Genomic DNA, 24,949 nt, shown 5'->3' on the forward strand with positions numbered 1-24,949 from the left:
AGCCCAGGAGTTAGTTTGAGACCAGCCTGGGCAACATAGTGAGACCCTGTTTCTACAGAAAAAAAAAAAAAAAATTGGCCAGGGGTCATGGCACACACCTGTGATCCCAGCTATTCAGGAAGTTGAAGTGAGAGGACTGCTGGAGCCAAGGAAGTATAGGCTGCAGTGAGCTGTGATCATGTCACTGCACTCCAGCCTGGGTGAGAGAACAAGATCTTGTTTCAAAAAACAAACAAACAAACAAACAAAACCCCCCCTTAAACTGTATATTTTATTTCTTTTTTCTTTTTTTTAATATATTACATTTTAGGTTTTGGGGTACATGTGAAAAACATGCAAGATTGTTGCATAGGTGCATACGTGGCAGTGTGATTTGCTGCCTTCCTCCCCTTCACCTATATGTGGCATTTCTCCCCATGCTGTCTCTCCCCAACTCCCCACCCTCTGCTGTCCCCCCCACTCCCCACCAACAGACCCCAGTGTATAGTGCTCCCCTCCCTGTGTCCATGTGTTCCCATTCTTCAACACCTGTCTACGAGTGAGAACATGGAATGTTTGATTTTGTGTTCTTGTGCCAGTTTGCTGAGAATGATGGTTTCCAGGTTCATCCATGTCCCTAAAAAGGACGCGAACTCATCGTTTTTGATGGCTGCATAATATTCCATGGTGTATATGTGCCACATTTTTCCTGTCCAGTCTATCATCAATGGGCATTTGGGTTGGTTCCAGGTCTTTGCTATTGTAAACTGTGCTGCAGTTAACATTCGTGTGCATGTGTCCTTATGGTAGAACGATTTATAATCCTTTGGATATATACCCAGTAATGGGATTGCTGGGTCAAATGGAATTTCTATTTCTAGGTCGTTGAGGAATCGCCACACTGTCTTCCACAGTGGTTGAACTAATTTACACTCCCACCAACAGTGTAAAAGTGTTCCTATTTCTCCACATCCTCTCCAGCATCTGTTGTCTCCAGATTTTTTAATGATTGCCGTTCTAACTGGCATGAGATGGTATCTCAATGTAGTTTTGATTTGCATTTCTCTAATGACCAGTGATGATGAGCATTTTTTCATGCTTGTTGGCCTCATGTATGTCTTCTTTTATAAAGTACCTGTTCATATCCTTCACCCATTTTTGAATGGGCTTGTTTTTTTCTTGTAAATCTGTTTTAGTTCGTTGTAAATTCTGGATATCAGCCCTTTGTCAGATGGGTAGGCTGCAAAAATTTTTTCCCGTTCTGTTGGTTGCCGATTCACTCTGTTGACTGTTTCTTTCGCCATGCAGAAGCTGTGGAGTTTGATTAGGTCCCATTTGTCTATTTTGGCTTTTGTTGCCAATGCTTTTGGTGTTTTGGTCATGAAGTCCTTGCCTACGCCTATGTCCTGAATGGTTTTGCCTAGGTTTTCTTCTGGGGTTTTTATGGTGTTAGGTCTTATGCTTAAGTCTTTAATTCATCTGGAGTTAATTTTAGTGTAAGGTGTCAGGAAGGGGTCCAGTTTCTGCTTTCTGCATATGGCTAGCCAGTTTTCCCAACACCACTTTATTAAACAGGGAATCCTTTCCCCATTGCTCGTTTTTATCAGGTTTGTCAAAGATCGGATGGTTGTAGATATGTTGTGTTGCCTCCGATGCCTCTGTTCTGTTCCATTGGTCTATATCTCTGTTTTGGTACCAGTACCATGCTGTTTTGATACTGTAGCCTTGTAGTATAGTTTGATGTCCGGTAGTGTGATGCCTCCCGCTTTGTTCTTTTTGCTTAGAATTGACTTGGCTATGCGGGCTCTCTTTTGGTTCCATATGAAGTTTAAGGTGGTTTTTTTCCCAGTTCTGTGAAGGTCATTGGTAGCTTGATGGAGATAGTGTTGAACCTGTAAATTACTTTGGGCAGTATGGCCATTTTCACGATATTGATTCTTCCTAACCATGAACATGGAATGTTTCTCCATCTGTTTGTGTCCTCTCTTATTTTGTTGAGCAGTGGTTTGTAGTTCTCCTTGAACAGGTCCTTTACGTTCCTTGTTAGTTGTATTCCTAGGTATTTTATTCTCTTTGTAGCAATTGTGAATGGCAGTTCATTCTTGATTTGGCTCTCTTTAAGTCTGTTATTGGTGTATAGGAATGCTTGTGATTTTTGCACATTGATTTTGTATCCTGAGACTTTGCTGAAGTTGCTTATCAGTTTCAGGAGATTTTGGGCTGAGATGATGGGGTCTTCTAGATATACAATCATGTCGTCTGCAAATAGAGACAATTTGACTTCCTCCTTTCCTAATTGAATACCCTTTATTTCTTTTTCTTGCCTGATTGCTCTGGCTAGAACTTCCAGTACTATATTGAATAGGAGTGGTGAGAGAGGGCATCCTCGTCTAGTGCCAGATTTCAAAGGGAATGCTTCCAGTTTTTGCCCATTCAGTATGATATTGGCTGTTGGTTTGTCGTAAATAGCTTTTATTATTTTGAGATACATTCCGTCGATACCTAGTTTATTGAGGATTTTTAGCATAAAGCGCTGTTGAATTTTGTTGAAGGCCTTCTCTGCATCAATTGAGATAATCACGTGGTTTTTGTCTTTGGTTCTGTTTAAGTGGTGAATTACATTTATAGACTTGCATATATTGAACCAGCCTTGCATCCCCGGGATGAATCCTACTTGATGATGGTGGACAAGCTTTTTGATGTGCTGTTGTAATCGGCTTGCCAGTATTTTATTGAAGATTTTTGCATCTATGTTCATCATGGATATTGGCCTGTCGTTTTCTTTTCTTGTTGAGTCTCTGCCAGGTTTTGGTATCAGGATGATGTTGGTCTCGTAAAATGATTTGGGAAGGATTCCCTCTTTTTGGATTATTTGGAATACTTTCAGAAGGAATGTTACCAGTTCCTCTTTGTAGGGCTGGTAGAATTCGGCTGTGAACCTATCTGGACCTGGGCTTTTTTTGGGTGGTAGGCTCTTAATTGCTGCCTCGACTTCAGACCTTATTATTGGTCTATTCAGGGTTTCGACTTCTTCCTGGTTTAGGCTTGGGAGGAGGCAACTGTCCAGGAATTTATCCATTTCTTCCAGGTTTTCTAATTTATGTGCATAGAGTTGTTTGTAATAATCTCTGATGATGGTTTGAATTTCTGTGGAATCTGTGGTGATATCCCCTTTATCATTTTTTATTGCATCTATTTGGTTATTCTCTCTTTTCTTTTTTATTAATCTGGCTAGTGGTCTATTTTGTTGATCTTTTCAAAAACCAGCTCCTGGATTTATTGATTTTTTGAAGAGTTTTTCGTGCCTCTATCTCCTTCAATTCTGCTTTTATCTTAGTTATTTCTTATCTTCTGCTAGGTTTTGAGTTTTTTTGATCTTGCTCCTCTAGCTCTTTCAATTTTGATGATAGGGTGTCAATTTTAGATCTCTCCTTTCTTCTGATGTGGGCACTTATTGCTATATATTTCCCTCTAGAGACTGCTTTAAATATGTCCCAGAGATTCTGGTATGTGGTGTCTTCGTTCTCGTTGGTTTTGAAGGACATCTTTATTTCTGCCTTCATTTCATTGTTTATCCAGTCAACATTCAGGAGAAAGTTGTTCATTTTCCATGAAGCTGTGCGGTTCTGGGTTGGTTTCTGAATTCTGAGTTCTAACTTGATTGCACTGTGGTCTGAGAGACTGTTTGTTATGGTTTCCGTTCTTTTGCATTTGCTGAGGAGTGATTTACTTCCAATTATGTGGTCAATTTTAGAGTAGGTGTGATGTGGTGCTGAGAAGAATGTATATTCTGTGGATTTAGGGTGGAGAGTTCTGTAAATGTCTATTAGGTTTGCTTGTTCCAGGTCTGAGTTCAAGTCCTGGATATCCTTGTTAATTTTCTGTCTTGTTGATCTGTCTAATATTGACAATGGTGTGTTGAAGTCTCCCACTATTATTGTGTGGGAGTCTAAGTCTCTTTGTAAGTCATTAAGAACTTGCCTTATGTATCTGGGTGCTCCTGTATTAGGTGCATATATATTTAGGGTCGTTAGCTCTTCTTGTTGCATTGATCCTTTTCCCATTATGTAATGTCCTTCTTTGTCTCTTTTGATCTTTGTTGCTTTAAAGTCTATTTTATCAGAGACAAGAATTGCAACTCCTGCTTTTTTTTGCTCTCCATTTGCTTGGTAAATCTTCCTCCATCCCTTTATTTTGAGCCTTTGTGTATCCCTGCATGTGAGATGGGTTTCCTGGATACAGCACACTGATGGGTTTTGGCTTTTTATCCAATTTGCCAGTCTGTGTCTTTTGATTGGGGCATTTAGTCCATTTACGTTTAGGGTTAATATTGTTATGTGTGAATTTGATCCTGCCATTTTGATGCTAGCTGGCTGTTTTGCCCATTGGTTGATGCAGATTCTTCATTGTGTTGATGCTCTTTATCATTTCATGTGTTTTTGGAGTGGCTGGTACTGGTTGTTCTTTTCTATCTGTAGTGCCTCTTTCAGGAGCTCTTGTAAGCCGGTCTGGTGGTGATGAAATCTCTGAGTACTTGCTTGTTCACAAAGGATTTTATTTTTCCTTCACTTATGAAGCTTAGTTTGGCTGGATATGAAATTCTGGGTTGAAAGTTCTTTTCTTTAAGGATGTTGAATATCGGCCCCCACTCTCTTCTGGCTTGTAGGGTTTCTGCTCAGAGATCTGCTGTGAGTCTGATGGGCTTCCCTTTGTGGGTAACCCGACCTTTCTGTCTGGATGCCCTTAGCATTTTCTCCTTCATTTCAACCCTGGTGAATCTGACGATTATGTGCCTTGGGGTTGCTCTTCTAGAGGAATATCTTTGTGGTGTTCTCTGTTCCTGGACTTGAATATTGGCCTGCCTTGCTAGGTTGGGGAAGTTTTCCTGGATAATATCCTGAAGAGTATTTTCCAGCTTGGATTCATTCTCTTCGTCACATTCAGGTACACCTATCAAATGTAGATTAAGTCTTTTCACATAGTCCCATATTTCTTGTTGACTTTGTTCATTCTTTTTCACCCTGTTTTCTCTAATCTTGCCTTCTCGTTTTATTTCATTGAGTTGATCTTCGACCTCTGATATCCTTTCTTCTGCTTGGTCAGTTCGGCTGTTGAAACTTGTGCGTGCTTCGTGAAGTTCTCGTGTTGTGTTTTTCAGCTCCATCAATTCACTTATATTCCTCTCTAAGTTGTCCATTCTCGTTAGCATTTCGTCAAATCTTTTTTCAAGGTTCTTAGTTTCTTTGCATTTGGTTAGAACATGTTCTTTTAGCTCACGGAAGTATCTTATTACCTACTTTCTGAAGGCTGATTCTGTCATTTCATCACACTCATTCTCCATCCAGTCTTGTTTGCTTGCTGGTGAGGAGTTGTGATCCCTTGTAGGAGGAGAGGTGTTCTGGTTTCGGGTGTTTTCATCCTTTTTGCGCTGGTTTCTTCCCATCTTTGCGGATTTATCCACCTGTCGGCTTTGTAGTTGTTGACTTTCTGATTGGGTCTCTGAGTGGACATTCTGTTTGTTGTTGAAGAAGTTATTTCTGTTTCTTAGTTTTCCTCTTAACTGTCTGGACTCTCTGCTGTAGGACTGCTGAGGTCCACTCCAGGCCCTGCTTGCCTGGGGATCACTTGTAGCAGCTGCCGAACAGTAAACCAGTTTCTTCTTCTGCTTTGTCCCAGAAGGATAAATGCCAAATATCAGTCTGAGCTCTCCTTTATGAGGTGACTCTTTGGTTATATGGGGGTCGGGAGCTGCTTGAGGAAACAGTCCTTTATATTAGCTCGGGTGCTGAGCTGTGAGCCCCGTTGTTCATTCAGAGCTGCTGGGCTGGTAAATTTAAGTCTGTAGCAGCAGAACTCATAAACCTCCCCCCCTTTTTTTTTTTTCCCAGGTGTTCTGTCCCAGGGAGTTAGGGCTTTATGAGTTTCCGCTGTACTGCTGCCTTTTTTTCATCAGGGCTGCCCTGCCCACAAGGAGGCAGCCTAGTCACTGTCAGCTTGCAGAGGCTTCACTGAGCTGCTGTGGGCTCCGCCCAGCTGCTGTGTGAACTTCCCTGCAGTCCTGTTTATATGGGTGTAGTTAGAGCTGCTTCCACAATGTTGGCCCGCCTCTGTAATCACGGACTTTCTCTGTAATGGCGGGTTGCCGCAGCAACGGCAGGCTGCCTCAGTAATGGCAAATGCCCCTCCACCACAGAGCTGGATCGTCCCGGGTTCAGCTGTGCTTGCTGTGAAACTCTCAACCCAGAGCGTTTCCAATTGCTTTTTGTTTTTGTTTTTGTTTTTGTGGGCGGTGGGACCAGCTGGGCCTGATCTCCTGGCTCCCTGCCTCAGAGCCTTTTATTTTTTCATTGAACGGTCGGCCCTCTCCCAGGTGTCCTAGTTGCCTGTTGAATAGGCGCCGGGATCTGTGTGATTTCCCGTGCAGCGACCCACTGCGCCGCTGAAACTGCGGCTCTGAGATTCGTGGCGCTTTTTTTGCCTGGGAATCTCCTGGCCTGGCTCCCTGTTTCAGCTCCCCTTGCTGGCTAAGTGGGAACACAGTCCTGTTTACTCTGCACTGGGAGTGGCTGCGCCGGGGCTCAGGCAAAACAGCCGCACCGGCCAAAACAGCCACGCTGGCGACCCGTGGGGCTCCTCCGCCTGCGAATCTCCTGGTCTGTGGGCAATAAAAATCCGTCTGGAAATGCGGCGTCCACTCCCCCTCTGCACTTTCACTCGGAGCTGCAATCCTGAGCTGGATCTAACCAGCCATCTTGGAACTCCTCCAAACTGTATACTTTAAATGTATACATATTATTGTATGTCAAGTATATCTTTAATAGAGCTGTTTAAAATGAAAAGCTGTCAATCGATAAATGAAAATTAAAATCAAGAAACTTCTAGTTATCAAATAGAAGGCAGGAAAAAAGAAGAAGAGAAAACAGAGGGGAAAAAACAGAAAGCAAAATGGTAGACCTAAATCCAATGACATTAATACTTAACAATAAAAGGACTAAGCACTCCAATTACAAAGCAGAGGGCAGAAGAAATAAAAAAGTATAACCCAACTACATGCTGCCTTCAAGACATTCACTTTAAAGAAAGACTTAAGTTGAAAGTAAAAGGATAGAAAATAATATATCATTCAAGCAATAAACATAAGAAGACTGGAATTCTTTTATTAATGACAGATACAGAGAAACGTAAATAAAGAAGTATTACTAGAGATAGAGTAACATTTTGTAAATGAAAAAATCTCTGTTATTAAGTACATACACATTTATCTTAAAGATATCTTAAAGATAAATGTGTATGTACTTAATAACAGAGATTCCAATTACCAAATGTGTACATTTATCTTTGAGATTTATTTATTTATATATTTATTACCAAATGTGTACCATTATCTTTGAGATAAATGTGTATGTACTTAATAACAGAGATTCCAATTACCAAAAAGCAAAAAATAACTAAATTAAAAGGAGAAACAGACAATTCCATAGTCAAAGTTGGAGATTTCAACCCCCTCTTAGCAAATGTTTCGATAACCAGACAAAAATCAAAGACAAAGATAACCTGAACAATATTATGATTTAAGTGCTATTTGTAGAACACTACATCCAATAACTACAGAATACACACTATTTTCAAGTGTACAAGATGTGTTCACCAAGACACTACATGCTGTCATAAAATTTCAAAGTGACAATAAATTTCAAAGGAATGAAATCATATAAAACATATTCTCTGATCACAATGAAATATTAGAAATCAATAAGATTTTTCTAGAAATAAGATATCTAGAAATAAAACCAAATATCTGGATATTCTACAACAACATAATCCATGGTCAATGAAAAAATCACAGGGAAACTCAGAAAAATTTTCAAAAACTGAAATGAGTAAAAAACTACAACATAACAAGCTGTGCTTAGAGGGAACTGCGTTAACTTTAAATGTTCATGAGAAAAGAAGATCTGAAATCTTTGAAATAAAGTTTCACCTTAAGAAACTATAAAAAGAAAAGCAAAGTAAGTGGAAAGCAATACTAAACAGTAGAAATCAATAAAAATGAAAATAATCAGCAAGAGAGAAAATTAACAAGGCCAAAAGTGGTTCTTTGAAAAGACTGGGGGGAAAAGTTGAATAAATTCTAGGTAGATTAAGAAAATGAAGCACAAATTTACAACAGTAGGGATCAGAGCTTACAGGCATTAAAAGGATAAAAAGTAATACTGTAACCAACATTATAACAAAAATAGAACATCTTCAATGAAATGGACCTAACTAAAACAAACAAACAAACGAAAAAACCCAAACAAACCAAAACTGGCACAAAGTGAAAAAGACAATCTTATTAGCCTTGTGTCTGTAAAGGAAATTCAATTCATTATCAAAAACATTCCTAAAACTCCAGACTCAGATGGTTTCATTGGTGAATTCTTTAAAAAAAATTTTTTAAAAATTATTTTCAAAAAAAGAAATACCACCAGTCACAAACTCTCATAAAATAGAAAAAAAGAAAACACTCTCAGAAAATAGAAGAAAAGGGAACATATTATGAGGCTGCCATACCCTTAATACCAAAACCTGATAAAGATATTATAAAATAAGAAAACTGTAGGCTGATATCCTTCATAAATAAGAATATAAATATCATTCACAAAATATTAGCAAATCAAATTCAGTTATATAGAAAAAGGGTAATACAGTTGACTCTTGAACATGGTTTTTAATTACATGAGTTCACTTATATGCAGATTTTTTTCAATAAATATATTGGAGTTGGGTGTGGTGGCTCACGCCTATAATCCCAGCATTTTGGGAGGCCAAGGCAGGAGGATTGCATGAGTCCAGTAGTTCAAGACCAGCCTTGGCAACATGATGAAATCCCATTTCAAGCAATAAATAAATAAACAAATAAACGAACAAGCACAAAAACAGCCAGGCATGGTGGCTTGTGCCTCTAGTCCCAGCCATTCAGGAGGCTGAGGTGGGAGGATCACTTAAGCCCAGGAGGGTGAGGCTGCAGTGAGCTGTCATCATACCGTTACACTCCAGCCTGGGCAATGGATTGACTCTGTCTTAAAGGAAAGAAAGAAAATTAAAAAAAAAAAAAAACAAACAAAAAGAAAGGCCAGGCACAGTGGCTTATGCCTGTAATGTCAGCACTTTGGGAGGCCGAGGCAGGTAGATCAGCTATGGTCAGGAGTTTTAGACCAGCCTGGCCAACATGGCAAAACCCCATCTCTATTAAAAATAACAAAAATAAGCTGGGTGTGGTGGCAGGTGCCTATAGTCCCAGCTATTCAGGAGGCTGAAGCAGGAGAATCGCTTAAAGAGGTGGATGTTGCAGTGAGCCAAGATCGTACCACTGTACTTCAGCCTGGGCAACAGAGTGAAACTCCATCTCAAAAAAATAAATAAATATAAAATTTTTTGAAGGTTTGCTACAACTTGACATTTGTTATTACTCATAGAAGAACCATATAGTCTAGAAATAGCAAAAAAAATTAAGAGAATTTATTTAAAAAATTAAGAAAAAAATTAAGAAATATCAAAAAAAACTAAGAAAAAATTTCCTCTATCAGATTGAGGACGGTTTGATAGACGAAATTCATAAAAAACCTAAAACTATTATCACAGCCAATGGCAAATTATGGAATACTTTCCCCTAAGATTAGAAACAATGCAAGAAGATCCAGTCTCACCACTTCTATTAAACAGTATACTGGAGGCATATAAATTAGAAAGAAGTAAAATTTGTCCTTATTTTCAGATGACATGATTGCTTACAAAGAAAATCCTAAAGAATCTACAAAAAGAGACTAGAGCCAACAAAATTAATTTGTTTATCAAGGTCACAGAATATAAGGTTAATAAAATTCAATTGTATAGTTACATATTAGCATATATTGAAAAATGAAATAAAAATAATTCCATCTACAATAGTATCAAAAATATTAACTACTTTAGAATAAATGTTATAATGATCACACCTTCTCCAATGAAAACTACAAAACACTGCTGAAAGAAATTAAAGATCTAAATAAATGGAGATACATACTATATTCATAGATTTAAAAGTTCAGTAGTGTTAAGATGTCAATTCTTCCTAAATTGATCAACAGATTCCACACAATGCCAATTCAAAATCTCATCTGTCTTTTTTAAAAAAGTAGAATTTGAGAAGCTGGTTTTATAATTTATGCAGAAAGGACCTGGAATAATCAGAGCAACCTTGAAAAGAACAAAGTTAGAGGACTTCTATAAATACTTGACTTCAAGACTAATGACAAACTACAATAATGAAGACTGTGATACTGGCATAGGGACTGACAAACAGATCAATGTAACAGAGCAGAAAATTCAGAAATGGACATATTAGTCTTTGGTTTTCAACAAAGGTACCAAGAGAATCCAATGAGGAAAGTAGAGTCTCTTTAAGAAATGGTGCTAAAACAACTAAATATCCATATGCAAAAAAACAAAACAGCTTGACCTTTACCTTATGACACACACAAAATTTCATTTGAGATTCAGAGACTTCATATGAAAACTAAAACCATAAAGCTTGTGGAAGAAAGCGTAAGAGAATGTCTTCATGAATTGGGGCTAAGAAAGGTTTCACAGACAGGGCACACACAAAAAATGATAAATAATTAAGTTTATCAAAATTTAAAAGTGTGTGCTAATAAAAAGATATCACAATGAAAATGAATAAGCAAGCCACAGCATGGGAGAAAATATTCACCAAACATATATGATAATAGATTGACACGCAGAATATATAAGAATTCCTACTTGATAATAAAAAGACAACTCAATTTTCAGAATAAGGAAATATGTAAACAGACAGATACTTCACCAACAGAAGGTATACCTATGGCTAAGAATCTCAAGAAAAAATGTTCAACATAATTTGTCATCAGGGAAATGCAAATTTAAACCACAATGAAATACCACTACATACCCATTAGAATGGTTAAAATGTTTTGTTTTGTTTTGTTTTTAAAGATGGAGTTTCACCAAGACGGCCAGGCTGGTCTTGAACTCCTGACCTCAGGTGATCCACCCACCTCAGCCTCCCAAAGTGCTAGGATTACAGGAGTGAGTCACTGCGCCCGGACATGGCTAAAATGTTTTAAAACCAACACCACCAAATCTTGGAGAAGATGTGGAACTCTCATATATTTTAGGTGGGATTCTAAAATAGTACAACCACAGCCGGGTGCGGTGGCTCAAGCTTGTAATCCCAGCACTCTGGGAGGCTGATCGGGTGGATCACAAGGTCGAGAGTTTGAGACCAGCCTGGCCAATATGGTGAAACCCTGCCTCTACTAAATATACAAAAATTAGCCAGGTGTGGTGGCAGGCACCTGTAATCCCAGCTACTTGGGAGGCTGAGGCAGAATTGCTTGAACCTAGGAGGTGGAGGTTGCAGTGAGCCGAGATTAAGCCACTGGACTCCAGCCTGGGCAACAGAGCAAGACTCTGTCTCAAAAAAAAAAAAAAAAAAAAAAAAGTACAACCACTTTGGAAAAAGATCTGGTAGTAACTTATAAAGTTAAATACATAGGTAATCTATGGCCAGCCAAGCAATACCTCAACTAGTATTTACTGAAGATAAATGAAAACATATGTCCACATAAATACTTATATGAGAATGTTCATAATGTCTGGGTGTGGTGGCTCACGCCTGTAATCCCAGCACTTTGGGAGGTCAAGGTGGGTAGATCACCTGAGGTCAGGAGTTCAAGACCAGCCTGGCCAACACGGTGAAACCCTGTCTCAAAAAAAATTTTTTTTAATTAAAAATAAAAGAAAGTAATAAAAAAAAAAAGAAAAAGAGAATGTTCATAGCAGCTTAATTCATAATAGTCAAAACATGAAAAAGCCCAGGTGTCCATCAATAGGAAAATACAGTAAATCATGCAAAAGGAAAATATAGCGTATTCATTTAAACAAAATACTTCTCAGCAATATAAAAGAATAAATTATAATACATGCACAATATGGATGAATCTCCAAATATGCTGATGCTGAGTAAAAGAAGCTTTACATGTAAGAGGACATATTGTATGGTAAATTTATACGATGTTGTAAAACAGGCAAAATTAATCTATGGTGAAAAATCAGTAGTTATCTCTGAAGGGGAAAGGTGAGGATGACTGTAAAGGGGTATAAGGATAGTTTGTAAGGTGATGGTAATGTGATATATCTTGAACAGGGGTTTGGATAACAAAGGTGTATGCATTTGACAAAACTCAAGGAATGGTATATTTAAGATCTGTGCATTTAAGGTTTGTAAATCTTACCTCAAAAAAAAATAACAATTATAAATAAATATTGAAATATAGTCAATGATATGAATGCTGACATATTTAGAGAGAAATGTACTGATGTCCAAAACTTACTGTGACTGATGAATGGGCAGAGGGATGAATAAATAGATAGACATTTGATAAAGCAACATGTTAAAATGTCAATGATAGAATTCAGATGGTGGGTATATAGATGTTCACTATAAAACTCTTTCAACTTATTTGAATGGTTGGAAAATGTCTTAACAAAACATTAGAGGAAAAAGTCTAGAATGGGAGAATAGAAGAGATTAGAAAGCCTAGATGCTAGAAACGAAGAGGCAAAAATTTTTATCAGTGCACAGTACAGCGCAGGAAACATAGGACTCTGCTGGCCAGTAAGTCTGTGAGTTTGGAAGGGTATAATCTTACAATGGAGATGAATGAATCTAGTTATCCCAACTTGACATTAGTCAATTAAGAACATCAAACTATCTTTGTTCTGATACTCAGGCTCAATTAGCCTGAATCCGCCTTCGGTGATTATAATCCAGCTTTCTACAGAGATTTTGTAGAAGGAAGAGAGAATATATTGGCCAATCAGAAGCTACTTGGCCATTATTATTTTTTTACTATTAATTAATGGGAACAATATGATTTCCATAGTAGACTTTTAAGTTTGATTAGACTGATTCATGTTCACTAAACCTGATCAAATCTTAGTTCACCCCAAAAAAAGACTTCTGAATTGGGAAAATTAACTATAAAAGCAAAAGTAATGATTCACCTCCAATACAAATTGTTAAGACCTTAAAATCAGAAAGGCTTCTGAGATCATTCTACTTGTTATCTACTATTTTCTCATTCTCTATTGTTGAAACCCTGCATTAATGCCTTTCATGATTCCTTTCAAACAGAATTGTCCTCAAAAAAGTATTTTGTCAGGCAGAAAAAACAGAAGGTTTATACAGCTCTCTGGAATAAATCCTCATTAGAGCACTGAAGTACAGATACAACAAAGACAAATAGTTAACATTAATAAGAATGTCACATTTACTTACCTGTGTGCCCTCATTATAAACATCTGGGAAAGAAGTCTGAGATGCTGTTTCATGTTGCTGCAAGGGTGGTTTATTTAGAAACTGGCTAATTTCTCTGGATTTTTGCTGGAGTTGATCTAAGGAAAAGAAAACAAATAAATGTTATATTTGCTTCAAGTCTGAAATGTAGTTATTATCTTCTAAGGATACACTGTATGCTGTTTACTAGTTTAGTTACCTTAGTTAAAATTATAATGCCAATGATAACATTGTTAATTGTTTAAATGTTCTCAAGGACCAAAGAACACCTCAGTAAACCATTTCCTTCAAAAGTAAAATAAAATAAGCTTAGGCATTTTTTTTTTTTAAGCCATGAGTCTCGCTCTGTTGCCCAGGCTGCAGTGCAGCGGTGTGATCTTGGTTAACTGCAACCTCCGACTTCTCAAGTTCAACCGATTCTCTTGCCTCAGCCTCCCAAGTAGCTGGGATTACAGGCATGTGTCACCACGCCCAGCTAATTTTTTTTTTTATTTTTAGTAGAGATGGGATTTCACCATGTTGGCCAGGCTGGTCTCGAACCCCTGACCTCAGGTGATCCGCCCACCTTAGCCTCCCAAAGTGCTGGGATTACAGGCATGAGCCACCGCACCCGGCCCTAGGCATTTTTTAAAAGTTCATTTTCCCTTTCCCCCTTGAAAATGGCTTTAGGGTTTTTATTTTCTTCACTCTCAACATAGGTCTTATGGGTCCCACCAAGATTTCATCACAAAGTTTTAAACATGAACATGCTTAAGAGAACACCTTGCTCATGTAACACTCTGTTCCCGTGTGATGCCCTTCAAAACTGTCTAGCTAAAGTTCAGTTATTCAATACAAATTTTCAACTTGATTCTTTCCAAAATCTTTCCCTTACGTCTATGCCAATCTATTAGTAAAGATTACAATTTGGGGAAGAGGACTAGTGAGATGAGTATTGGTGTTAAGGAAGTTTTACTTTTTAATTTATAAAGTTCTAAAATGTTCAATTTCTTAGTGGCACATATTAATTTTATAACAGCATATTAAAAAAAAGTTTTCTTTATACCTTCTTAAAGCATAAATTTTCACCTATAAGAAAAGAAATTAGGTGAAAAAAGATTTTCACCTGTAAGAAAAGCATTGAGATCCATCTGTAGATTTATGGATGATGCCATGCAATTTAGTCTCCTATCCTATGGACCTAGATCTGGCCTGAGTTTCTCAAAAACTATTTCAAGTCCTACTCATTTCAGTCACTGAATCCTTCAGATCTGAGTCATATTTCACATAGCATTCTATTTAATATCCAGAACATCACTATCACATTTTTAGTACTGTAATGATAATAATAATATTAAGACAGATTATAACCAGTCAGAGGCAGGAAAATTGCAACAAGAAGTTCAGAAGAGCTGTTTTTCTTAGTCCTTCTATTGGTTCAATTGGTTTGAGCAAAAATTTCATTAACAGATCCCTGAAAACATGAAATACAAGACACTCAGGTGCCGGAGACATGGACTTTAAAAGTAATCAGGTACTGACCTTCTAGCTGCTGAATGGTCTGGGATGACTGAACTGCCTGTTCATTCTTATCTTGGAGAAGCTTTGCATTTTGATCCTTTAGAGCATCACAGGCAGATTGCAGCTCTTGTCCAGTCTTTTGAAGACTCAAAATATGAGAGGTCTTCTCTTCCATTTCTGCTTTGTGCTTCTGCTCCAAAGCACTATACTGTGACGCTAGTTCAGCCTGGGCTTGGCCTGCTTGCTCAAACTGTTCTAAAAGATGACGCATTTCTTCCTGCAGATTGTGGAAGGATAATTTTCTCTCTGCCACTTCAAGTTCCATCTTTTCCAGTAGAATCTTAGACTCCTGTCTTTCTGTTTCCACGGTGTTCCTTAAAGTATTATGTTCAGCTTCCATCTGCTGTAATTGCTGAGAGAGAACCTAAGAAAAAAGAGTCTCATGAGCCATAAATATGTTATTTCATTTCGACAAGCATCGTAAAATGCTTCTTCTTGAAGGATGGAAAAAAAATGAGAACATGTTTCTATGCTAGAGAGAAAGCCTTTCTCAAGAAGGAGAGTTGAAAATTAAGAAGAGAGGAGATAGTTGACTTTCTCCAGCAGCACACAAGTACCCAGATAAACGAACAGAGAATGTGGACTCTAGCACCAATTCTGCATTACGATGAGAATAATTGGATGTGACAGGATAGGGACACAAGGAATCCAAGGGCTGGAAAAAAATTAGTTCAAATTGTCAAGCATGGGTCCATACAGGACACGGAAAGGAGCAAGAGTAAGGAAGAATTAACATACTGGGAGAGCAAAATGGAATTCAATGAGAAGGAAGATCAGGACAGTATGAAAAAGAAAATGGCAGGATGGATTATAGTCAGATGAGCATTCCTGATTAACTTTAGACTCAAGGGAATATTACAGAATGAGATCATGTCACTCCAACAGAAGGTCAATTGACTAAAACAAGCAAAGACAGGACTGTACATAAAGCACAAGAACCATTCAAGACAGAGAAGGGTAACTGATGAAAAAGAAACTCACTAAAGGAAAATACAGGCCAAGTATCCCTTATTTTAAATGCTTGGGACCAGAAGTATTTCAGTTTTCCATTTTGTTCGGATTTTGGAATATCTTGGATATCTTGGGGATTGGATCCAAGTCTAAACATGAAATTCATTTGTTTCAAATACATCTTATACACATAGCCTAAAGATAATTTTATACAATATTTAAAAAGATTTTGTGCATAAAACAAAGTTTTGCCTTTGACCTGTTACCCTGTTCCACGAGGTCAGTGTGGCATTTTCCACTTGTGGTGTCATGTTGGTGCTTAGAAAGTTTCAGATTTTGGAGCATTTTGGATTTTCAGATTAGGCATACTTAATCTGTATGACATTCTAGAGAAATTAGGACCCCAGATCTAAAATGGCAAAGGAAAAGGGCAACAAAAGTACTGTAATGTATGCTCCATGAGGGAAAGAACTGTATTTAGCTTTGCTCCTAATTGTACTGCATCCCCACCACTTAAGCATGAGGTATTTGTTGAAAGAATGAATAAATGGCATCAATTCTCTGAAGACTTTAAATAGGTTTTTATATCTACTGCCTGGCAAACTAAAGTGGAAATGAATACCCCCAAGGCAGGAAGTAAAGATTAGAAGGCAGTACCCGGTTTCTCTGCTCAGCAGCAGTCAGCTCCTGTTGCAGCAAGTCAACGACCTGAGCACGGCCCACCAAGGATTCTTCATGTTCCTCAAGCTTCCTCTGCAGCACCCTCAATTTCTGAGAAGAAAACATTTTAGACATAATGCGCTAACAAATGAGTGTTTACATTTGCTTTTCTTTCAAAATGCCATGTAAATTAGTGTACTTAAATTTTGGGGTGTTGAAGATGACAGTTTAAAGAGTGGGAGATCAGCATGCCATCCTCCCCATTCAGCAGCAACAAAGACTCTCCAGAATGTCTTCTCCAGAGCACCAACAACAACCAAACCCAGACACAAGCAAGTCCCTGAATTAGGGAGTCACTTTAAAAATTAGAAAAAAACAATGACACATATCTGCTTTCAAAATCATACAGTTAACATCTTCTACCTAGATAGCATAGGTACATGTACATCTTACCCAAGGGAACATTCTCTGCAGGTAAGAACCATTTCTCTTCTCCTAGTTTCATGCACAGGGCAGGTACTTGAAAAACACTTGTTGAATAAATAGATCAATGATACACATATATAATTAGTATTCTACTTAATAATATGTTGTATTCTGAAATTTTACTTAATGGCACATTCTGAAAGATTGCTTAGAACTTAGAAGTTTTTACTCTAATTAACTCTAATTAATTTTCACTCTAATTAAACAGATCAAACATTAAGTATCACTGAAGTGCCTTTCAGTACCGCACTGCACTACATACTAAATTAAACCAAATGCTTTGCGTTAGTAGATGGTGAACTCAAATACAATGAAGCCAATTTTCAAAATCTACTCAAATTTTTTTTAAAAAGAATTACTAATCTAATAAAGGACTTCATGGCTTCAAAATCATTCTTTTTCATCTCTAATTTTTTGAACATTTAAAACTGACTTCATTGATTTGAAGCTTTCGATTAGGTGTGTTATGCACAAAGGTAGCTACAATCAGAAAACTGAAAAGAAACCAATTTTTGACTACCACATAAATTCATCAACTAAACTCAGCTTTTGAGTACCAGCAACCTGATTAGAGGAGTAAAAGGCAAGAAAAGGATAAGAAAAAATAAACAATTTTCATGCAACAGAAGACAAGGACACCAAAAAGAGGCCAATAAGGAAAACACTAACACCAAGTGAAGAGCAGTGGGTAAGGGTAGGAAGGTGGCTGTGATGATTAAATATTAACCAAAATGACAGTCATTCTACTGAGTTTTAGCAACACACCTGTTGCATCTCTGTTTCCACATCTGCCTGGGTTACTAACTGAAGAAGCTCATCTTCATGAAGACGAACTTGTGATTCAAAGCGGGCATCTTTCTCTCGGACCACCTGCTGCATGGAACTCAACTGAAGACACATACCAGAGAAACTATGCAAGTTACACTCCCCGAACATTGCACAAATAAAACTCACAGACTACTTTCCAAGATAGACACTGAGAATTGATAGACAGTAGCTTTTTAAAGTGAAATTTTGATTGTCAAGGATGAGGATGTTGGAAGAGAGATTGGCCAGACAGTAACTACCAAATGTGAGAGAAAGCCTATTTTCAAATTCAGAAGTCAGCCTAAACATAAATTTTGATGAAAAATTATATGTTCATGGCTATTAGAAATGTTTTAAACATACAAGAAGTATATATTTTTTAAAGTTCTGAAAAGATTAGGATATTAAACACATGAAGTTAAGTTAGATTTCTACTAAACCCTGGACACTTCTTGCTCATGGCTAAAAAGCTTTCAATGAAATTCTCATGCCCTATAAGTCAACTAACATATCATTTATTCAAGATTCTCTACAACTGGAAATACTAATCTAGCTTTCTAGTCTTATTTTCAAAGAATTGCTTCTACCAAAGAACCTGGTGTACTTCTAATTCCACACCACCTCCCCATGCAGCTGTTTTCAGCTGTCATTACTTGCAGCCTTCTAGATCATGCTCATTTTTAACTGGCTCTGAACAGAATGAAATGGAAATAAATGGATTGATTGTGAGCTGTTCACTATCAGTAATTCTGCTTTGCTTTTAGGTTTTGTATGTGTGTGTGTGCGTGTGCATCTGCTAATTCATCTCCTTAAGATCTACGGTGGAGGAGCATGTTGCTTAGCTGTTAGCTTGCCCATTTTGTATTGGTCCTTAACTGCTGATATCACAGTTTGTGACACCTTGAATCAAATCTGGCTCTCTTTTTTGGTAGGAGAAAAAAAACCCTAATAATTTTTTATTATCTGGATTCTGACCTCACCAGGAATTTGGACTCCTTTGTTTGAAGTGTGTAGGCACTGGAGTCTTTCATTAGCCAAACATATCTAACTCCTTTCCCATATATGTTTCATATTATTTTCCTTCTCTGCAGTTTTGCTAACACTATTCCTTATGATTGAAATACCTTCCCCAGCTTGTCTAGAATATTATCTATCTATCATCATTTTGCCTAAATCCCAACGTTTCCACATAATTTTCCTTAATGGTCATACTCACAGAACCTCTTTCACCTCTCAAAATATTTTGTTTGTATTACTGCTTGTTTTGGCACTTATTTGGAAAGCCTTAAATTATGATGAATCTCTTAACATATTTACATATCCTGACTTTCCATAGTTTAGCAACACACAGGTAAAAACCATATTCGGTATTTCTTCATCCTGCACTGTGTATAGTGCTTATACATGAAAAGGACACAATAAAAAAATAATAATAAAAGGACACAATAAAAGCTAATAGGTAAAATCAAGAATTTCAGGATATACAATTTTAATTGTATACACAGCAGTAGGCCAACCACAGAGAGAAGGCACCACTAATACTACAAATTATAAATAAAGTAAATACCTAATGGATAAGATTAGCCATGTACAAAGGTACTTCAGGGAAAAAAAAATCTTTCATGACTGAAAAGCATCCCCCTCTGCTCCGCCCCCCACACACAAATTACAGTGCCTGTAATCCTAGCACTTTGGGAGGCCAAGGTGTGAGGATCATTTGAACTCAGGAGTGCAAGGCCTGCCTGGGCAACACAGTGTGAACCTGTCTCTTCAAAAAATGTAAAAAAAAAAATTGAGCCAGATGTGGTGGCACATGCCTGTAGTTCCAGCTCCTGGGGAGGCTGAGGTAAGTGAAAAGATGGCTTGAGCCCAGGAGATCAAGGCTGCAGTGAGCTATGATTGTGTCACTTGTACTCCAGCTTGGGCAACATGTTTTATTTCAAAAACATATATGTGGTAGTGGGTGGCCAACCAAGAAACCTAGAAAAATAGAAAAAGTTGAGGATGCCAATGGTGCCACTTAACATAAAATCACATGACCTACACCACTTTCTCATTACAGGCTCACTAAGTAATCTAACTATAATTTATTTTCCTATTAAGATAGATACTATTTTAGAGAAAGAATGAACCTAATTATTTTTATTTCTTTTGGTTTACTAATTGGTTTCTTGAATTCAGCATGAGCCCACTCCTAAAAGACTGAATCTCTGTCTGCTATTAAAATTAAGTTTCTGAACCTACAGAACTAAGAACTAAATTAGGCTACAGCAAATTCATCAAGGTAAATAACACACTGTGAGGCTTTCTGGTGTTCCCTAATGACACGCTTACCTACCACACATCTTCTAATCTCTATTACTACATATACTTCTAATTTCTAGTGCAACATCCATTCTACTATACTTTTAGCTACTAAGATTTTTTACAGTGACTAACTGAATTGAGTTGCGAGTAATAACCCACTGGACTTCACGGTTTTTTATCCTAATTTTGTGAGGTCCTTCCCCCTACCTGTGCAGCTTGCTCTGCCTGTGTCTGGCTGAGCTCGGCTTGTAAAGTGCTAATGAGTTCTTCCTTCTCCTGGAGCTGTTGCTTCATCATTACAAATTCTTCCATCTCTGCAGAACTCTTACCAAACTGAAGACATAGAAGGAAAAAAAAAGCAAAAGAATTAGCATTCTCAATTATTTAACATCCCTTTCTTGCTTGGGCTAAATGCCTACCATATTCCCTTCTAATTTACATTGAGCAAAAAAGGAAATGCATGCATTATGGTTTTTAAAAAGTAATTATCAAAATTTCATTTGTCAGAAGAAAACAGAAGCAGTAGTGGCAATTTTTCAATTTCTCTGAATCCTCACATAGAGACAGCATAAAATAGTAAAACCAAAAACCATAGATAAAATTTACAGTAAAATTAGGCAAACAGTCCTAAGAACCCTAAAATATAAGCTAGTAAGGAGAAACCACAAAAACCCACAAGGACTACATTGCATTAGAGTCTTACATTGTGTAAGGAAAAGAAGGTAGCAACAAAGTGAAATCTGATGGCTCTGAGAAAGGGACAACCCTAAACCGCCAATGTATTCATTTGCTGGAATGCACAGTTGGCCAGTTTTAGAACAGCACCAGGGCTCTGCCATTCCTTAATACTAGGCAAATGCAAGGGTGCACAGTAAGAAGGACTAAAAGGACTAGAGCAATCTAGTAGGCCCTCTGAACTCTCAAAACTGACTCGTCATGGCTCCATTCTGAGTCACGAACCTGTACTAAGAAGAAACTGCCAGGAGTGAAATAAAAATTAAGCAGAAAAGGAATTAAAGAGACAGAAGAAAGAGGTCTACAAACATACTGTATAATGCAGTATCAACTAGACACATGTGGCTATAGAGGGCTTGAAACATGTCTAATATAAAAGAAATATTTTTAATTTTTAACATTATTTAATTTGAATTTGAAAACTGAGGTATAAATTATTTTTCCATTAAGTACAACTCTGTTTTGGCATGACTGTATTTCATCTTATCTGTTGCATCATGTAAGTTACTATTGAGGTGTTGCGCAAGTAACAATTGTATATGTAGTTGGTGTCAATGGGTTGATTCAGTTTAATTTTTTTTCTAGACCCTTATGTAACATTGTAATATGTTTATTTGTATACTTAATGCAGATAGCATGCGTAACAGCTGACACTAATTTAATCATAATTAAATTGCAATATAAACATTATAGTTGAATTATTTTCTAAGTTCAAAAATAAATATAGACACATTTTAAAATTTTTAAAAGGCCTGCTACTGTTCTATAGTTGGTTCCTTTTTACTTCTAAGTAGTATTCCAGTGTGTGGATATATTGATGGGCATGTGAGTTGTTTCCAATCTTTAATTATCACAAATAAACCTATTACTATTAGACAATGTTGGCATTAACTAAAGTGAAGGGCAGAAGGAAGAAAGCCAGGAAATCTCAGAAATCCAGCTCCTGTATCTTTGAACACAACATAAAAATAACAAAAAAGGAAGTCTGGTAAGAAAAGCTTTCCTGAATCAAGTCTTCTTCCAAATAGAGGTTTAGGAAAATGAATTTGACACAAAAATAAGGAACAGAAAAGGATCAAGGTCATATCCCATATAAAGTTACTCTTTAAAAAAGCAACCCCTCACTAGCAAGAAAGCCCTCACCAGATGCAGCCCTTCAGCCTTGGTCTTCTCAGCCTCCATAACTTCTTATAAATTACCCCATTTCAAGTATACTGCTTAAGAGAAAACTTACTTGTACTGCTACAAGTAAGAGAAAATTACCCCATTTCAAGTGTACTGCTACAAGTAAGAGAAAACATTTTCATTTTTAGAAAAAAGAAAATTGCTATTGACAAGTGGGGTCACTGCTGATAATGATTATTTGACAATGTGGAAGCATTTTTAGAAATGGGTAATGGGCAGAGGCTGGAAGAATTCTGAGGAACTGGCTAAAAAATGTCTAGATTCTGATGAGGGCTTAGAAGACAACTATGGGAAGTTTGGCACTCCTTAGAGATTGGTTAAGTGGTTGTGACCACAATGCTGATAGAAATATGGACAGTAAAGGTCACTCTGATGAGGTTTCAGATAGAACTGAGGAACAAAGTACCAGAAACTAGAGTAAAGCCCATCCTAGTTATAAATTAATAATGAACTTGGCTGAACTGTGTCCATACCCACGGACTTTGTAGAAGGCTAAGCTTGAGAGTGATGAACTAGGGTATGTGGCAGGAGAAAATTTTAAGCAGCAAAGTGCTCAAGCTGCTATGTGGTTACTTCTATCTGCTACAGTGAACAGAGAAAAAGAAAAAAAAGGAAAAAAAAAAAAAGGAAAATTTGCAACCTGGTCATGTGGTAAAGAATGGAAAAGCATTTCAAGATGGGAATCCAAGAATGTACAGCCACCACTTACTAAAGAGATTAACATGGCTAAAAGGGAACCAGTTACTAATAGCCAAGACAATAGGAAAAGGCCCTGAAGGCATTTCAGAAGGCATTTTAGAAATCTTTAAGGCTGCCCCCTCTAACCCCCATCACAGGTCCAAAGGCCTAAGAGGACAGAATGGTTTCCGCAAATAATAGGCCTGAGACACCATTGCTCTGTGCCATTTCAGGACACTGCTCCTTGCATTCCAGCTGTTCTGGTCGGTGCAATGATGGCTCAAGCAGCCCCAGGTATGGCTAATGCCACAGCTCAAAAGGTACAAGTTGTAAAACTTGGTAACATCCACATGGTGCTAATTCTGCAGGCTTGCAGAAAGCAAGAGCTGTGGAGGCTTGGTAGCCTCCACTCAGATGTCAAAGGATGTTATCAATAGCCAGAGGGCTCAGGCAGAGACTTGTCTCAGGGGCAGAACCACCACTGAGACCTCCCCACTAGAGCAATGCCAAGCAGAAATGTGGGGTTGGAATTGCCCCACAGAGTCCCCACTAGAGTAATGCCTAGTGAAACCATGGTGTGGGACTACCACTGACATACCAGAACTGTAGAGCTACCAGTGTGCAATGCAAAGCCAGCCTGGGAGAGCTGGCTGGACTAAGCCCCACAGAGCCATACGGGCAGAATTGCCTGAGGCCTTGAGGACCCAACCCCCATACCTGTGCAGAGGATACTGAAAATAGAGTAAAAGAAGATTATTCTGGAATTTTAAGGCCCAATGTCTGCTCTCCTGGGGTCTCTTAATCTCTTTCTTCTTGCCTATATCTCTCTTTTAGAATGAGAATGTGAACCCTATGCTTATCCTACCATTGTATCTTGGAGGTAGATAATGTATTTTTATTTCACAGATTCACAGATGAGTTGGTGCAGGAATGAGCTAAAACTTTGGGGCTGTGGGGATGGAACTAATGTATTTGTATGTGAGAAGAACATGAGTTTTGGAGGGCCAAGGGTGGAAAGCTACGGTTTGAATGTCCTCTCCAAAACTCATGTTAAAACTGAATCCCCAATGTGACAAAAGGCCTTTAAGAAAGGACTGGTTCAGGAGGTCTTTGGACTCAGGAATGAATTAACACATTCATGTTTTAATGGATTAATGGGTTGTCATGGAAGGGGAACTTGTAGCTTTATAAGAAGAGGCTAAGAGACCTAAGCTGGCAAATCAGCACACCCTTCACTATGTGATGCTTTGTGCTGCCTTGGGACACCACTGAGAGCCCTATTAGCAAGAAGACCCTCACCAGATGCAGGCCCTCAACTTTAGACTTCTCAACCTCCATAAATATAAGAAATAAATTATTTTATTTAAATTTATTTTATTATAAATTAAAAACAAAAAAAACTAAGGAACAGAATGATAATGCTTATATACGATAAAAGCACACCAGAGGCATACTAAAAAAAAAAAAAATCAAAATTGCAATCTATTTCAAAAAGTTTTTAAAAATTAAGAAAATTATACAGGCCAGGCATTGTGGCTCACACCTATAATCCCAGCACTTTGGAAGGCCGAGGCAGGCAGATCACTCGCGATCAGGAGTTCCAGGCCAGCTTGGCCAATATGGTAAAATCCCATCTCTACTAAAAATACAAAAAACTAGCCAGGCATGGTGGTGCATGCCTGTAATCCCAGCTACTCAAGAGGCTGAGGCAGGAGAACTGCTTGAACCCGTAAGGCGGAGGCTGCAGTGAGCTGAGATTGTGCTGCTGCACTCCAGTCTGGGCAACAGAGTAAGACCTTATCTCAAAAAAAAAAAAAAAAAGAAAGAAAGAAAAAGAAAAGAAAAGAAAAGAAAGGAAAAAAATATAGACATGAGAGAAAAACACAGATTTAGAAAAATCAGAAATGAGGTGACAGAGTGACAGAACTCACAAAAAATTCAATAAAAAAGAAAAAATCATTGCAGAATAGAAGATTAAACCAGAAAAAACACAAAAGTAAACAAAAAAATAGAATCCATAAAGTGAAATAAAACAACAAACAAAAAAAGTTAAAATACATGAAACAATATATTGAAAGAGCATATTGGGTATCTACAAATAACAACTAAAAATGACAAACACCAATGCATATGCTAATTAAATTACCAGACAAGAAGAAGAAGAAAAGAAGGAGACTGATAGATACATAGATAACTGCCCATTGGGCATCTAGAAAAATGTACTTGTCATATAATAATAAA

General features: G+C 37.7%; 1 protein-coding gene across 9 annotated transcripts in view; it reads right to left on the reverse strand.

The window, feature by feature from the left end:
• GOLGB1 (golgin B1) overlaps window positions 1-24,949 on the reverse strand; it is an 85,267-nt gene that overhangs the window by 42,355 nt on the left and 17,963 nt on the right. For 4 of the 9 annotated variants that reach the window (XM_012438785.2, XM_012438783.2, XM_012438784.3 and 1 more), the window contains 5 exons: window positions 20,318-20,443; window positions 17,762-17,884; window positions 16,508-16,621; window positions 14,861-15,263; window positions 13,322-13,437 (listed from right to left, as the gene is read on the reverse strand). In XM_012438785.2, the coding sequence (XP_012294208.2) occupies window positions 13,322-13,437; window positions 14,861-15,263; window positions 16,508-16,621; window positions 17,762-17,884; window positions 20,318-20,443 (882 nt within the window). The remainder of the gene's footprint in view (window positions 1-13,321; window positions 13,438-14,860; window positions 15,264-16,507; window positions 16,622-17,761; window positions 17,885-20,317; window positions 20,444-24,949) is intronic. The other 5 variants (XM_012438788.2, XM_012438786.2, XM_012438791.2 and 2 more) reach the window with 3 other exon arrangements.

The sequence above is a fragment of the Aotus nancymaae genome, unplaced genomic scaffold (genome assembly GCF_030222135.1).
Source record: "Aotus nancymaae isolate 86718 unplaced genomic scaffold, 86718_ANA_hifiasm-v0.15.2.pri h1tg000011l, whole genome shotgun sequence".
Taxonomy (NCBI): Eukaryota; Metazoa; Chordata; class Mammalia; order Primates; family Aotidae; genus Aotus; species Aotus nancymaae.